At 43.1% G+C, this 16,252-nt stretch overlaps 1 protein-coding gene across 2 annotated transcripts in view; it reads right to left on the bottom strand.

Moving 5' to 3' along the window:
* Window positions 1-16,252, bottom strand: part of CNIH3 (cornichon family AMPA receptor auxiliary protein 3) — a 63,987-nt gene that overhangs the window by 29,451 nt on the left and 18,284 nt on the right. The window contains exon 1 of one of the 2 annotated variants that reach the window (XM_009093761.4): window positions 15,943-16,023. The exons of the other annotated variant lie outside the window; for it this stretch is intronic. Within the exon in view, the coding sequence (XP_009092009.1) occupies window positions 15,943-16,023 (81 nt within the window). Of the gene's footprint in view, window positions 1-15,942; window positions 16,024-16,252 lie in introns of those variants that run through there. 2 annotated transcript variants of the gene reach the window in all.

The raw sequence follows: 16,252 nt of genomic DNA, 5'->3' as shown, positions 1-16,252 counted from the left end.
ATTATATGAATGGAGGGGTGACCTGCCCCAAATTCCAGTGAATGTTATGCTTTTTATCATGTTGTATTTCCTGTCTATATCCACTTGTTAAGCATCTCCTATTAAAAAGGGAAAGAAGTCTCCAGTCTTGGTTTTCATCATACCTCTCTATGCAACACAGTAGCTTCCCAGACCAGTGGATCCGACATGCTGGTGTTGATGAGAACCTTAGCAACTGAGCCAAATCAAGGGCAAAGAAAAAAGTGAGATGGAAAGTATTCCTTTCTTCTCTTCTCTTTCATTTTCTGAGTTATTAATTCACCACATATTAATAAAAGTAAACAATAATAAATAACAATGCTTTGCAGTTATAAATCTGCCTCCAAGGCAATGAAGGTCTTAACAAAGGAAAATATAATTTCCATTTTTTATACAAGGGAAAAAATGAAGCTCAAATAAATTAAATTATTTACAGAATCAGTGGCAGAAGAACCAAAGCCTCTGGATTGTTGCACCATATAAAGTTTAAGAGAAGGAGAGAATACTGTCAGCACACTAATAACATGAGAAGTGAAACCAGGCACTTCTGCCTGATTATTGTGCTGTTGCTCATCTCTAGAGCAGAACACTGCTTTAAGCAGAGCCTTTTTGGATTAAGGTTGCAAATGGTTTTAAGTCACTCAAGGGTAGAAAATTGTTCTATTTGTCAGATTTCACACTAACAACTGTATGGCATTTCCTTGCTCTACTTAGCTTGAATTTCACACGCTGCCACCATCAAACAACCCTCCACACAGAAATCCAAAATGTGGCTCTATCCAGTACTGCACAAGCAGCTGAGCACCCAGTTTATATCCCTTCACTCAAGTTCTTTTGTCTGGAAAAGGATGCTGCATTTAGGACATGATTTTAAACTTTTAAGGCTCTAACTGAAGCTTGAGCTAATTAAAGTAATGAAAATCTTAGTGTAATTTCTTCAGTAGTTAAGCCAGGTCCTAAAGCTTTTCCAATAGAAAGTCCAGTATACAAATTTAAAAATGCATAATCTCCATTCTGTAAATACAATACAAAATTATTTCCTACCTACCAATGGAAATATAGAGGTATAATTGTACTGCTGTAAGTAAATACTGATTAAAATCCACAGAGGAAGGCTCTTTTGCTGACAGCATGTGTGCACAAACATGCCAGCCTGCACTGCTATATTTACACCTCTGTTATTCCCTGTATTGATAAAAACCATGCAAGTGAAAAAGTAGCAAAATTAAAAAACACCCCAACTCTATACAGATGTTCAAAAGCAATATTACTGCATCAGCTACACGAAATCAGATTTCCAAGCCTGTTGTGGGCTGCAGGGGAAACCACTAAGAATTAAGAATGACTGTTTGGCAGTCACCCAAACCAGTCCACACCTATTAGCACAAGCACGAACATCTCCATCCACATTGGGAAAAAATACAGAAATTAATCTTCAGGAATACAACCACACTGTACAAAGCTTTGAGTGCCTTGATTGGAAAGTTACTGTGTCCATGGTACCAGTTGTTATTGCAACACTGCAGATCACAGTTTGGAAAAGCAACCTGATTCCTAAATGCACAGAATTCATGTTATTAATTTTGACAAAACCACTAAAAATCCCTCAACAACTGCAAAATTCTGTTGTGCACACAATGTTTCCAGAAGGATGATTTGACAAGCATCTATTGACAGATATCTACAACTCGTATAAAATGGGCTTTTCAAAAAAATTTAATCTAACTGCAAGGTGAAACAGCTTTTACTGGCTAACAACAGGACTCTGGTCACAGATTTCATTCACTCACCACAGATACTAAAATATCCTCCCCAGCCATCCTGAAACTGAGATGACAACCCCCTCCTGCAGCAGAGAAACAAATGTCCCACTGATTCACCACAGACAGAGATGACCTGGGCTTTTATCACAACTTTATACCCACTCGCTGTCTTCCAGTCTACAGCAGCTGAAATGCAGCCAGACAAAATTCAGCTGTGCACATAAAAAGTGCATTTTGTTAAGAGAAGGAAGACAAGCAGCAAGCTGTGCAGGAGGGATGATGCTAATATAGTTGTACAGAGCCTGCTTCTAAATAGGTTAATAGTTTTGCTCCCTGCAGCTAGAACACATTTCCAAACAGACCTCAAGCAGAGCAGGAATTTTTAAGGTGTGTCCAGACTGCCATCCTTCTTTCCCTCCCAAAGGATTTCATCATTTTGTTGTCACAATTCTTCTTTTTTTTTTTTTTTTTCCTTTTTTTTACACCTTACTTTAGTGCATTCACTGCAGGGAACCAGTTCAGAAACCAGCAGTGTTCTGTGAATCAAACACGCCCCACAATTCACCCCTCAGTGGAACACAAACACTTGCTACCAATAAGAAGTAAAAAAACCCCACATTTTCAATTAGCACCTAAACTGGTGAATACACCACATTGTTCTGAACAGAATGGAAGCTTTTTTGGATGTAGAGCTGCAATACTTCCATTTAATTACATTCAGTGTGATAGAAACTATTCTTCTACCTCAGCTGGCTGAAGACTCCATGGGTCAGTGGTGAAGTAATGTCAGGGTCTGAACCAAAGGCAGCAGGCATGGTTGGCATTCCCAAGCACTTGTATGTGTGCTCTTCTCTTTTTTCCAGTGAAGTCTTACAGAGGATTTGACAGTGTTTCCCATCAGCCCCGAAGGCACAAAATCTATGCATCATTGTAGGCTGGGGGAAATACAGGTGGAATCTCTGCAGCAATAGGGAACAGTATAAATCTCCCACACTCCTTGTGCTTTTGACACAAGTATGCCGCCAATATTCTCTTCATGCATATGGTCTCCTACTCCTACATGCACTGGAGTATTTAATGTGGATTCCTTATAAAACAAACAGGTTTTTCAATTTAGATTACAAGATCAAAACCTTTTAAACACTTCAGTTTCTAAGTGCTTCTGATCTCTTCAGTTCAGCACCAAAACCCTGAGATCAGTTATTCACAGAGTACCAGTGACATCAAACTGACATGTCATTACTGGGAATGCTGTCACTTCTTAGTTAGGTATTAACTTGATGTGATGGTCAGGACTTGAAAAGCAAACAATCTGCTACAACAAGGATTCCCAGTCACAGCCACACATTCAGCAAATCAAGAAAAGGCATCACAGCGTCACAGAATGGGTCAGGATGGAAGGGAGCACAGTGTGTCCAACCTCCCTGCTCAAGCAGGGCCATCCCAGAGAACACATGGCACAGGACTGTGTCCATGGGGTTCTGGAATATCTCCAGTGAGGGACATTCCACACCTCCTCCGGCCATTCCGTGCCAGTGCTTGGTCACTGCACAGGAAAGAAGTTCTTCCTCATAGTCTGGCTGAACTTCCTGTGCATTACTTTCTGCCCTTTGCCACTTGTCCTATTGACTGGCACCACTGAGAAGAGCTTGGCTCTGTCCTCTTGGCACCCTCCCTCAGATACTGACAGACATTTGATGAGGTCTTCCCTCAGCTGTCCCTTCTTGAGGCTGAACAGGCCCAGCTCCCTCAGTCTTCCCTTGTATGGGAGGTGCTCCAGTACCTTGATCAAAGCAAAGGTCATCGTAACAAAGTCACACAGATTCTTGCACCAGCTTTTTCTTCTGTCCTGGAAAGGATGTAAACAAGGACCACATCTGCAGATGAACTGAACAAGCATATGTATAAATTTAGGGCAAGACTTCACCCCTACTCTTGATCTCTTCAATAGGGCAAGAGGAAATGATGGGAGTTTGGATCCATGGTTTACAGCTGAGGTGTCAAACTCAGATCTGTGGCTCTGATTCAGGGAATATCTAGTGCAGATGAACTGGTTTGCAGATCCCAGATCCAGCCAAGCAGGGGGAGATGAAAGCAGTGTGATTTTCTGTCCATGTCCAGGAGAGGCTGCAGAACTCTGCTTTCAGCACAAGAGATAGCATTGCTTTGCCCTTGCTTCTCTTTATACTAAACTCTACAACAACTAAGAAAACACAGTAAGAAATTAAAGAATTCTGATGTCTTTCTCACAGCCTCTACATCACAGATGCATCACTACAGATTTGTACATCTGCTACTTGCAAAGGCCAAATTCTTCATCATCCAGTTTTTTCCACACCAAAGTGGGGACAGGCTAGACATGAGTTGGTGAAACACCTGAACAGGAGGCTGGCCAGGTGCAGAAGGGAGGAGGAAAGGTGGTCTGGTTACAGTGGTCTAATAGCTGGTTTATTCTGTATGGAAGCAAGATAACTGCCTACCCATGGAGGTGAGAGGGTTTATTCTTCTGCCCTTGGTTTTCCCCAAAATTACAAATAACCTCTAATCTATCTCACCTTAAATTCAGTGTGCTCCCATGCAATGTTTCTACTTATCTTTTAGTTCTCATCAGAATTATAGTATGTGCAAGGAGAAACACACAGATGCATTACAGCCACAAAGCTCCATCTTCATAAATTATTCTCAAAACGAACTGAAGCACTTTTTCTATTACTTAACAGCTCAAAGCTGATAATCCAAAGCTAGGAATAAACAGACTGTTTCTGCAGAATAAATTCAGGGAAAGGGTAGTAAACAGATGGGAAAATGTACCAAAATAGGTATCAGCTAGAAAAAAATATTTGTCCCAAAGAAGACGGTAGGAGAATGAGATGAAAAGAAAATATTCTTTCCAGTATCAGTAGATAAAAGTCATGGGTGAGAGACTGGACAGCTGGCTGGGGCTGTCTCTAAGCAAGTATCCAGTCTTACCACCACAACACAATTTGTTCTTTTCTTGAGCTTCCAAAGACTCCTACATATTGCTGCAAGTTATTATTTTGATATCTTAAAGTTCTGCTATGCTGATACATGCTTGGGAGAAGCATTACCTTCCTTTCCCCCACATACTCCTTAGTTTTCCTCTCTCATTGCTGCTGATACTTTTTCTTCCCTCTCCTGTGTTCTTCATTCCTACAAGTACCAATTTATGCACATTCACCAAAACCCAGGAGTCACAACAAGGCATCTGGGTTCTGTCACTAAAAAATCTGTCCAAGCATGTCACACATTACACCATACCCACACAGAAGACTCATGACATAGGCTGTCCAAAAAAATCCACTACCTGAACTAACCACACCTTCAGGCTTCTGGCAGCCTCTTCTGCCCAAATAATTGCCTCCCAAATTATTTGGGAGCAATCTTCCCTCTTGTTAGTCCCCTTGCTCATACATGGATTTTCTTCCTCTCATTTCCTCTTTCCTTCACATCTTTCTCCCTGAAGTCCTCCCTCCCACAGTTCCATTTTCCCCCTTCCCACGTCATTTCTATTCCCCATTACCCACTCAGCAGTGGGGTTTTACTAAAGCTGTCTCAGAAAGAAGCCTGTGGGAGGCATAAATTCTGCTGGCTCTGTGCTTCCTGACTTTCAGGGGCACAGCAGGAGCCCAGCTGGACCAGCAAGAGGCAGGACAATGGAACAAGGGCTCTTCTAATGCAGGCAGCATCAGGCAGGGATGATCACATTAAAGACCTCCCCAAGTTTTCTTTCTTGGCCAAAAAGAGGCCAGGCAGAACTTGGAGGAAATAACTCCAAGGCCAAGGCACACACACAGACATATGTGAAACAGCCTTCAGCCACACAGCTGTGTTTACAGGGCTAAAGCAAGGGGAAGCAATAAAGCAGCACTGGAGCTGTGGCTGCAGGAAAGAGGCAAGGGGAAGGGACACAACAACATGTAAAAGTGATCAAAAATTGAGATTAAAAGAGCAACACCCAAAAACATCCTCATCTGTTCAGCCATGTTCTCATAAAACTCCTTAGCTTAATTACAGGAGCATGATTAAGGATAAAGATACATTTCAGCATAGCTCCAAACAGGCCTGTCACTTGGATGATCAGCAAATCAATTTTCTAAAGGATCTGCTAATAGTGTTTATATAATACTGAGGGAAGAACAACTCTGAAGCACATGCAATCAAATTGATTTCAGTGGAGCCTTCATTATGTTTGCTTATAAATGCCCATTCTGTGAATGCATAAAGAAATTTCTAGTTAGGTGGTGATACAATGTGAACGATTTAGCCCAAACTCGTAGCGTGATAAAATAATAATGCAACTGAAGATTGACTAAACAATTACACTCTTGAAACCGTGACTCACACACAGCGTGAAGATGGTTGGCATTTAAATGCATTTAAAAAATCAAATGTCATTCTATTAAAAAAATGGTGCTTGTATCAACAATGCCTGGCACTTGCACACTATCTGGTATGAGATAATTGCAAGGGCTATAAGTTACTAATTATTACCTTTTTACTGTCAGTTTCCTTGATTCTTTAAGCTTTGGTTTGTCCAGCAATGTGCTTAGACTTCTGGATGTATTTAAAAAATCCCAACCTATATTTGACAGCTAGAATATGACATGACCTGCAAAAGCATAGAAATACAAAAGGACCCAAGACAAACTCAGATTTTTCATGACCTGTTACACTGGTGAGGGAGTTGCAAGCCATGTACAATGGGAGAACTCAGTGATGGCACTACCTCTTCATCTCCCTTTTGTTCTGCTTCATGTGCTCACATTATCAAAACTGGAGCCACAAGTTCAGCATTCCTGCAGTATCCTGCTGAGAAAACCTACTTCCATTGTAAATGTCTTGTGATTTTAATGTAACTTTCCACAATGACAATCCTAAAATAAATCTTTGCTTTATAGCAATACCTTTTCAATGGGAAGCTGAGAAAAACGTAAAGACTTTTGTCCTCCCTTCAAAAGTGCAATGATGGCTCTCTGAATTTAAACCTACCCTCTGTTCAAAGCTATTCCTTCTTGTTCTGTTCCTTGTAAAAAGTCCCTCTCCAGCTCTCTTGTAGGCCCCATTCCAGTACTGAAAGGTGCTATAAGGTCTCCCTGGAGCCTTCTCTTCTCCAGGCTGAACAATTCCAATTCTTTCAGCCTTCTCAGGGTGCTCCAAACCACTGAGCATTTTTGTGGAACTACTCTGGACCCACTCCAACAGCCACATTCTTCTTACGTTAGGGATTCCAGAGCTGGGCACAGCACTCCAGGTGGGATGTCAGGAGAGCAGAGTGGAGGGGGAGAATTCCCTCCCTTGACCTGCTGGTCACACCTTCTTTGATGCAGCCCAGGACATGGCTGGCTTTCTGGGCTGTGAGCACACATTGCCAGGTCATGCTGAGCTTCTCATCAACCAACATCCCCCAGTCCTGCTCAGGGCTGTTCTCCATCCATTCTCCACCCTGGCTGTACTTGTGCTTGGGGTTATCCTGACCCAGGTGCAGGATCTGGTCCTTGGCCTTGCTGAATGTCACGAGGCTCACACAGGCCCACCTCTGTCATCCTGTTCTTCTAAAGTTCTTCAAAGCCTTCTGATGTTTACATTTCTGTAATGGAGTTTCTCACACACTTTCATTAAATAATGATTGCTTTGTATTCCTTTCTGGAGGAAGAGAGAACTGATGAACTGTTAGTTTGACCAGTGTGGTTGGAGAAGTGGCAATTTCACCCTCCAATCCATGGTCACTTTTAGAATTCAATAAATACTGAGGTCCAGAAACAAACCAGCCCTTTTTTGCCTTGGACATCTCAGCGTGTGAGTGTCGCTCATTTCATGTCGTATTGTGACACACCTCTCCAGCTGTCAAGGTCCTCTGGATGGCATCCCTTCCTTCTCACGTGCTGACCACACCCCATGGCCTGGTGTCATTAAACCTGCCAAGGGTGACCTTGTTATGTCACCAGAGAGGTCTGACAGCACTGGTTCCAATTCCGACCCCCAAGGAACACCACTTGTCCCTGGTCTCAACAATCGAGCTGCTGACCACAACTCTGAGAGTGCAACTGTCCAGCTGATTCCTTATCCACTGAGCTCTCCATCTGTCCAATCCATGTCTCTCCAGTTTAGAGGCAAGGATGTCACTCAGGACAGTGTCAAATGCTTTGCACAAGTCCAGGCAGATGACACCTCCTCCCTCATCCATCAACACAGTAACCCTGCTGCAAAAGGTCTCCAAATTTCTCAGTGTTATTTGCCCTTAGTGAGGCCATGCTGGCAGTCACCAACCATTTCTTTCTTTTCCATATGCCTTAGCATGGCATCTAGGAGGATTTGCTCCATGATCTTGCATTCAGTTTCCTGGGGTGGGTTCCACAGAAGCTAGCACAAAACTTCTCTCAGGGGAATGCACCATGAGGATGATGCAAAAGTCCGAAGCTGCACCACAGAAATTCCAGCCATGTCTAAGAAAACAATGTTCACAGTGCAATGAGTAAAGTACTGGAACAAGTTCTCAGACTGGCAGAATAACAGAGTGGATCAGGTTGGAAGAGACCACAGTGGGTTTCCTGGTTCAACCTCCTTCTAAAGCAAGGTCACCCCAGAGCACACGGCACAGGATTGTGTCCACATGGTTCTGAATATCTCCAGTGAGGGACACTCCACAACTTCTCTATGCAATCTGTCCCAGTGCTTAGTTACCTGCAAGTAAAGAAATTCTCCTTCATCTTCAGGTGGAACTTCCTCTGCATCAGCTTCTGCCCATTGCCTCTTCTCCTGTTGAGTGGCACCACTCTAGAAGAGCCTGGTCCATCCTCTTCACAGCCTTCCTTCAGATACTGAAATTGATGAGGTTCTCTCTCAAGGCAGAACAGGCCCAGCTCCCTCTGCCTTTCCTCAGAAGGGAGAAGCTCCAGGACCTTGATCTTCTTCATAGCCCTCTACTGGACCTGCTCCAGCAGCTCCACATCTCTCCTGTACTGAGGAGCCCAGAACTGGACACAGCTCTCCAGATGTGCCTCACCAGGGCTGAGCAGAGGGGCAGGATCAAGGACCTTGACCTGCTGGCAACAGTTTTCCTAATGCATCCCTGGATACCATTCATCTTCTTGGCCACAAGGACAAATTGCTGGCTCAGGGACAGCTTGCTGCCCAACCAGACCCCCAGGTCCCTCTCCACAGAGCTGCTCTCCAGCAGGTTGGCCCCCAGCCTATACAGGTGCAGGACCCTGAATTTGCCTTTGGTGAACTTCAGGCAGTTCTTCTCTGCCCATCTCTCCATCCTGCCAAGGTCCTTCTGAAGGCTGCAGAGCCCTCTGGGGTATCAGCCACTCCTCCCAGCCTGGTGACACCAGTGAACTTGCTGAGGATGCATCCGCCCCTTCATCCAAGTCATGGATGGGTAAGCTAAACAACACTGGGCTCAGTATCAACCCTTAGGGGACATCACTAGTGACAGGCCTCTCCTGTGCCATGGATTACAGCCCTCCAAGATCTGCCATTCAGCCAGCTCCAAATCCACCCCACCATCCACTCATTCACTCCACACTTCCTGAGTGTGCCTCCAAGGATGTTGTGAGAGACAGTGAGGAAAGTCTTGCTGAAGTCCAGGTGGACAATATCCACAGCTCTCCCTTCATCCATCCAGGCAGTGTTTCATCTCTCCACCCATGGAGAATTCATAAGTGATCTGGACTGGACCTTCAGCAGCCTGGCCTAACTTTGAAATCAGGCCTGCCTTGAAGAAGAGATTTGACTGGATGATTTCCTAGATTCCCTCCAATCAAAATTATTCTATGAACCTTTTACCATTTCTTTTAACAGGAACAAGACATTCCTGAAGTTGTAATTACTATCAAGGAACACAGGAACCATTGTGTTAATAAAACTGCTTCTTGCTCTCTGCACACCATCACGGTCACAGATTGAATTTTTAACAGGGAACTTCCAACTGTGAAACCCCAGAAGGTGACCTAGTAAATCAAACAGTATTTGACATTCTTCTGACTTTACCCCATCAGCTGACTCTGCCCTGTGACTTTAAGAAACTCTTTTCAGAGTGGAAATAATAATAATTCTTACCTGTTTCACGTGGGAGAGATGCTTTGTTTCCAAAGAAAGTGGAAGTGTATTCCAAACTATCATCACCAGAAGAGTAAGCCTCCCAGTACCCCCAGTTTACAACTTAAATGAGACCTAGTTCCACTGCCTGGTAGAGTCACCTCCAGCTGTCAGCAGCCACACTGGTTATAAATGAGAGGCATGTCAGAGGCACTGACAAAGAGGAACTGGTCAAAGAGATGTCTGTTATCTGTATGGAGAACATTCTCTGCTGAGCTTCCTCCTCCTCCTGAAAAATACTTTGCTAAAAGGATATTTATGTCGGGGTGAGGGTAATCCACTAAGCCAGAGGTCTGAAGGCTGAATTCAATGTTTTAAATTTGATTTAATGTAGTATGTGGTGGCTGAATAAACAAACACATGTAATGAGCTATAAACTCATGCCTCCGACTCAGTCTAAGAGTTTTACTCATGGTCTAATAAAATATGACAGCTATATTGCCTTGCTTATTAACAGGCATAGCAGTTACTTAAAAGCACTAGAAATACATTCTTTACCAATTTGGATATAAATCCCTCTTGTAAGTAGATTTTACAACTAATCCTAAGACCAAAAACCCCTCAGATATGTGACAACCAAATAACATTTAAATAGCTCTCTGCACATATTGTGGGAGGCACGAGACTCCACAGAGTAATTTATTTTACACAGATAATGGAGTCCTTGTGACTTGTGAGGCATCCAGAATTACAGCCAGTGGCAAACACACACAATTTAAAATCTTTCTCCAGATAAATCTCATCATGACAGGTCAAGCATACTCAGAGATCCTGTTTAAGTCTGTGCTGGAGCCCATAGACTGACTTCTATGATATTTTTAATTATTATTTAAGCATGGCAAGGTTACTAAACTGAGATATACCTCTTTCCCAATATAAAAGATACAGTTTGCTCCCCAGCCTGTGCTGCCTGGCCTAATATCTGTCTATCAGCATTAATGTGACAAACTTCTGAAAGAAAAGTTGTAAGGGAACTGTCAAGCCATGTTATAGCCAGGGCAATCTGGCTGTGCTCAGTGTTTAAAAAGAGTGGAAATATCAGACTCATTCCTTAAACTGTCCTGACTATAAATCCTTGAGGGACAATGTGCTTTGCTGCTTAGGCAAGAAAAGACATTTTCAAGAAATACGTATAACACACAGCAACAGCATTTGTGCTCCCCTTCATCAAGCCTTAATCTGATTTTATTTTTAAGCACATAATTATCCAACATTCTCAGAGAAATGCATTAATGACTCATTAGAGAACAGTACTGAACTTCAATGTCTGAAAAGAATTCAGGCTTGACCAAAAGTCTGTAAGGAAATTACTTTCTTTTCAAGACAGGCTCTAAAGCATTGCAGAGAGGTTAAATTGAGATGACTGACAGCCTTCACCAGAGAGAAGCACAGGTTCAAGTCAGATCACAGATCTCCTTACAGGTTTCAGGTAGGACAGAGCTCTCCTCCAAACCTAAGCTACAGAAACAATAAGACACAGATTACACAGAGAACATTGATAGATCAGCACACAGTTTGTGACCAAAGTGTTTTGCTCAGCTGAATTTGCTATCAAACCAAGCTTATGTGCTTTTTATGTATCTTCAAAATTAAGGCTGTACAATTTATCAAAAATTAGGCTAGGAATTTTATGAGGAAGCCTAAGTCAGAAACCAAATACTCACCAAATTCTACATCCGTAACTCTTTGAGAGCTTTTGGATTTTTTTATCTGAGCTATTGAAACTTGAGGCTAATAAAACACAGTCCACATCACCAGGATGCTACAGTGACAAAAACCAGAAGTGGCAACATCTTACATGTGTATAGCACCTTCTGTCAGAAAGCAAAGACATTTTAATAATAGTCTTAAATAAAGTGACAGACAGTACTTGCAGTTCAGTTCTCACACTTAGCAAATGAGAAAACAAGGCATAGATAACAACACTGAATAGAGATCACCAGGGCTTAATTCCCTGGTGTTTGCAAAAAAAAAAAAAAAAAAAAAAAAAAAAAAAAAAAGATGTTTTGATTAAAACTAGAAGTCAATCTTAGCCTACATTACTCTGTTCAGTCAGTCTACCACTGCTTTTAATTATACTTGTGAACTTGAAAATGTTAAGTGAAGCCAAGGTTATATTAAGGGAGTTTATTACGATTAATACTATCCAAAAGAAAAATAAGGTGGTGTGGGGGGGCATAAACCAGAAAAGCTCCATCATCTGCTGCTTTATTCTCCTTATGCTTGGCTCAAGTAGCTGCCATCACTTTGAACACACGCTGCTCTTGTTGTGCCAAAGGGCTGTTCCTGGATTCATCTGCATTCTCACCTATATAAAAACACTCCAAAAAGCATCCAGTGTGGCACAACCTCTCAGACTGGCACTGCCAATTTTTTCACTGGCATGATACCCCTGATACTTTCTGGCAATTCTTAGGTTGTGAAGCAGTCACATGCAAAGATCTGCTTGGACAACTTGAAAAAGAGATGGCCCACCACAGAAATTCTTTTCTTTTCAACTGTAACATTCTTGGTACTTATGAATTGTTTTGCCATGGTATTATAAGATGGACCACTTTGAAAAGCTCTATTCTTAAAGCTTTCCTTTAAATAACAAATCTCAAAGCAAGTCTTTCCATCTTAAAATATCACCAGAAGGGAAAGACTCAGAATTACTCAAAACCAATATGGTTTAAGAGAATAAAGTGCTGCAGGACTCAACACAAGCATATCCCTTTTTAACTGAGGAGAAATAAGGCACAACTTGGTCAACTTCAGTTAACTTCTCTTGAGGCACAACTCAGTGCAGCTACACTAGAAATGAATGTGGTGCGTCAAGTCTTGTTGGGAGCTCAAACAGATTGATACGGCTCAGTTCAATGTTAACAAGAAGCTAAAATCTCTGTTCAAGATGATTTAGGAATGGAATTAAACTGGTCAGTAAAAAGCTGTATATAAAGAAGAAAAAGAGCTGAGGACAGCAAAACAAAGTGCCCATGATAGTTAGTAGGAAGACTAACACTGTTCTTGAGCTTACAACAAGATCAGATGAGAATATCAAATTATGTAGTTAGTAGAGCAAGTTCTGCTGTTAGTTGTATCACACACTCCTATAGGGTGTTTCTAATACTGTGACATTACACCTAGAGGTGATGTGGTCACTGAACAACCTAAAATGCTGGAAAAATTCCTGTACCACAGAGTGTCACATTGGTTTAATGCAGTACATGAAGATTCTCATGTCTTGTTCTTCCATTTAATATATATGAGTGAAATCATAGCAGTAATACATTAGGATAATTCTTGCGCAGGGCTTAAATAAATGCTTCTGATAATGTCTAATTTGGTTTTGTTGGAAGGTTTTTTATGACAGACACCTCTGGCTACCTATACAAGAAAATCACTCAGAGGCAGGAAAAATATTACAATATATTGCAGGTATCTGGAGGACTGTGTGCATTTTGTTCACAATTCCTTTATAATGCTCTGACCAGCTTTCCTATCTACTTCCAAAGAGTAAGGAGCACAGGAATGTGCAGTCCAACTTCTTAGAGGAAAGGTACCAGAAAAGCACAGCGTCCAAAAATAAAAATCCTCATCTTACTCTCTTGTTTTGGTTGTACAGTTTTTATTATACTTATTAGATCAATATGAATGAAACTCATAATTCATCTGACTTGCCAGCAGGAAGAAAAGGAAGTTTCATTTGATCTGTTGTTAAATCATTCCAGATATATGCCCAAACCTCATTCAGCTTCAGGTTAGAACAATATCAAGTCCAAATGCTACAGTTTTTTCTTATCCTTTAAAAAAACTTACAAAATATAAATTCTTATTCTCAAAAATCTTTCAAAGTGATAGGACTCTCAGATTATTCATCAACTTGTTCTTAGCAGCAGAATGTCTTAAAAAAATAAACAGAACAAAATAATTATTGGAACATTCCTCTGTCATTATTAGAACTTATGTGCAATATATTTACTGTCCCTTACCAGTATATTATAGTGGAAGAAAAATCAGGTCACAGGGAGGGAGTAGGAGTTTTGTTTCTTGGGAAGATTTTTCACTACTGAGATGTTTAAGGTGAAAGAAACTCCTATGACTCAATACATAACTTAGAGAAGAAACCAGAATGTACCAGTTCTTATAGAAAGGATAACAAAAATGCTTGTGTTCTGTGTACATTGATAATATGGACACCTAAAAGTTTATTTTAGCAGGATGTTAAATCTGTTATTCTATGACTTTCCTTCACAAACTGTGCATTTTAATAGGATTTTTCTATTTACTGGAAAAGATAGTGCCTATTCTTTCTCTCTTACAACAGAAGAGCATTTCCAGCCATTTTCCATTTCAATCCCTCAACAATTTTTTAACAGATGTAAGAAACATGCAGCATAAACACAAGTGTATCAAGAAAAGGTTTTCTTTCCTAGTTGCCTTTACAGAGCTCTTGTACTGAGGTATTGCTCTTCATGAGTTTATAGACTGAAAGTTAAAAAAATGTTTCACTAAGAGTAAATTTGCAGTAACTGCACCCATTTGTGGGAGAATTATTTGCAAAATTTGCTACAAGTCCTTTATGAATTCACAGGACAAAAACGCCAGACTCAAAAAAAGAGGGCCCAGTGACAGACTTCAAACAGATAAAACAACCATTAAAATTGCTGCAGTTTAATTTGTAGCTAGAGATTCAAAGGAGAGCACACTTCTAACTCCAAGCCCCTTGAGGAAGCTGTGGAATTCTCACTTTTGGAGACCTAAAGGTTTGCAGAAGAGGAGGAGAGAAAACATGAGTAATAATCTAAATTTTACTACTCCTTTTTTCAGAGTAGTGCAGTAGCTGGCTGCTAGAGATCCTTTCCAGCCCTGCAGTACTTGACATCACAACAGCACTTGGCACTACCATCACACCTTTGTGGTTTCCTTAATAAAAGAATAATAAAAAAAAACCTGTAATAATCCCACAAAGAGTACAAAATAATTAAATTTCAAAGCATTCTTGCAACAGAAGGATTTCTTTCAGAGTGCAAATATAACTAAGCTAGCAGCTTTACTTCCATTTCAATAAAAATTAATTCTGCAGCTCCCTTGCTTGTTAGTCAAAAGAGGGTTTTTCTTTTAGTCATACTCTATCAGGTAGCTGTAGAAGCATCCATGAGACTCACTCAATATTCCAACTTACCCTGGTCCATCCTGAACGCTTACAAGCAAGGAGTTATCGTGTAGCACACACGAAGTGTAATTAATTCTAAAATATGTAACAGTTCAAAAGAATTGCAAGTTATGCATTAGAATGATCTCACATCTTCTGAGTTACACATTTACGCCTACCACAGACACCCAGCGAACAGTACGGAACGAGCACCAGCCCTGTGGAGTTAAATTGACAAAGGTGGACCACAATATGCGGGTCAGGTATCAGAAGGACGAGAGAGTTTCTCATCCAACTTTTTAGGAAGTTATTAAGGGAAAGTGCCCTATCTGCTTCATCAGACACGGGGCGTTTTCCCCGTCACAGCGCTCTGTTCGCAGGCAAGAGAAGCAGATGATGCTACCTGGAGAGCGCCGAACTCCGCCAGCAGCGCGGGGCCGGGACAGCGCTCCCGGCAGCGGGGACCGAGCTGCCACAGCCCCGGAGCTGCCACAGACAGAGCCCGGGCTGCCACAGCCCCCGAGGTGCCACAGACAGAGCCAGGGCTGCCACAGCCCCCGAGGTGCCACAGACAGAGCCAGGGCTGCCACAGCCCCCGAGGTGGGAGCCCCGGCTCCCACAGAGCCCGGGCTGCCACAGACAGACCCCGAGCTGCCACAGCCCCGTGGCCGCGGCTCCGTGCGCTCACAGCAGTGTAATAAACACCGTCCCCCGCTCAGAGGTCTCACGGCAAGCTCCGTCCGCCCTGGCCCCACCGCGGGACGCTGCGCCCCGGCTGCCCGGGCCAGGGGCTGCTCGCCCCCGCCTCAGCCCGCCCCGCCGCCCCGCTCCCTCACGGCACCGGGACCCTTCACACCGCGGCTGGAGCCGCCTCCAGCGCGGGGGCTGCGGGGCTGGGGTACTCACATGCCAGATGGCGAAGAAGATGAGGGCGGCGCACAGGACCAGCGACAGCATGTAGCAGAAGGCGGCGAAGGTGAAGGCCATGGCGGGGAAAGCCCTCCGCGCCCCCCTCCGCCGGGCGGGAGGTGCCGGCGGGCGAGCGGCGACCCCCGGAGCGGCGGCGCGGCGAGCGGAGCGGGAAGCGCCTCACGCAGCCGGGGCCGGGCGGCCGCCGCCCCCCGTAGCCGAGCCCGGGCCCGCCCCGACCCCCGCAACGCCCCCGGCCCGGCCCCTCGGCCGCGATCCGCTCCCCGGCGAGGCTCCACCCGGGGCG

Source organism: Serinus canaria, chromosome 3 (genome assembly GCF_022539315.1).
Source record: "Serinus canaria isolate serCan28SL12 chromosome 3, serCan2020, whole genome shotgun sequence".
Lineage (NCBI taxonomy): Eukaryota > Metazoa > Chordata > Aves > Passeriformes > Fringillidae > Serinus > Serinus canaria.
The sequence above is the reverse complement of the archived record's forward strand: the minus strand, read 5'-3'. Positions and strand labels throughout refer to the sequence as shown.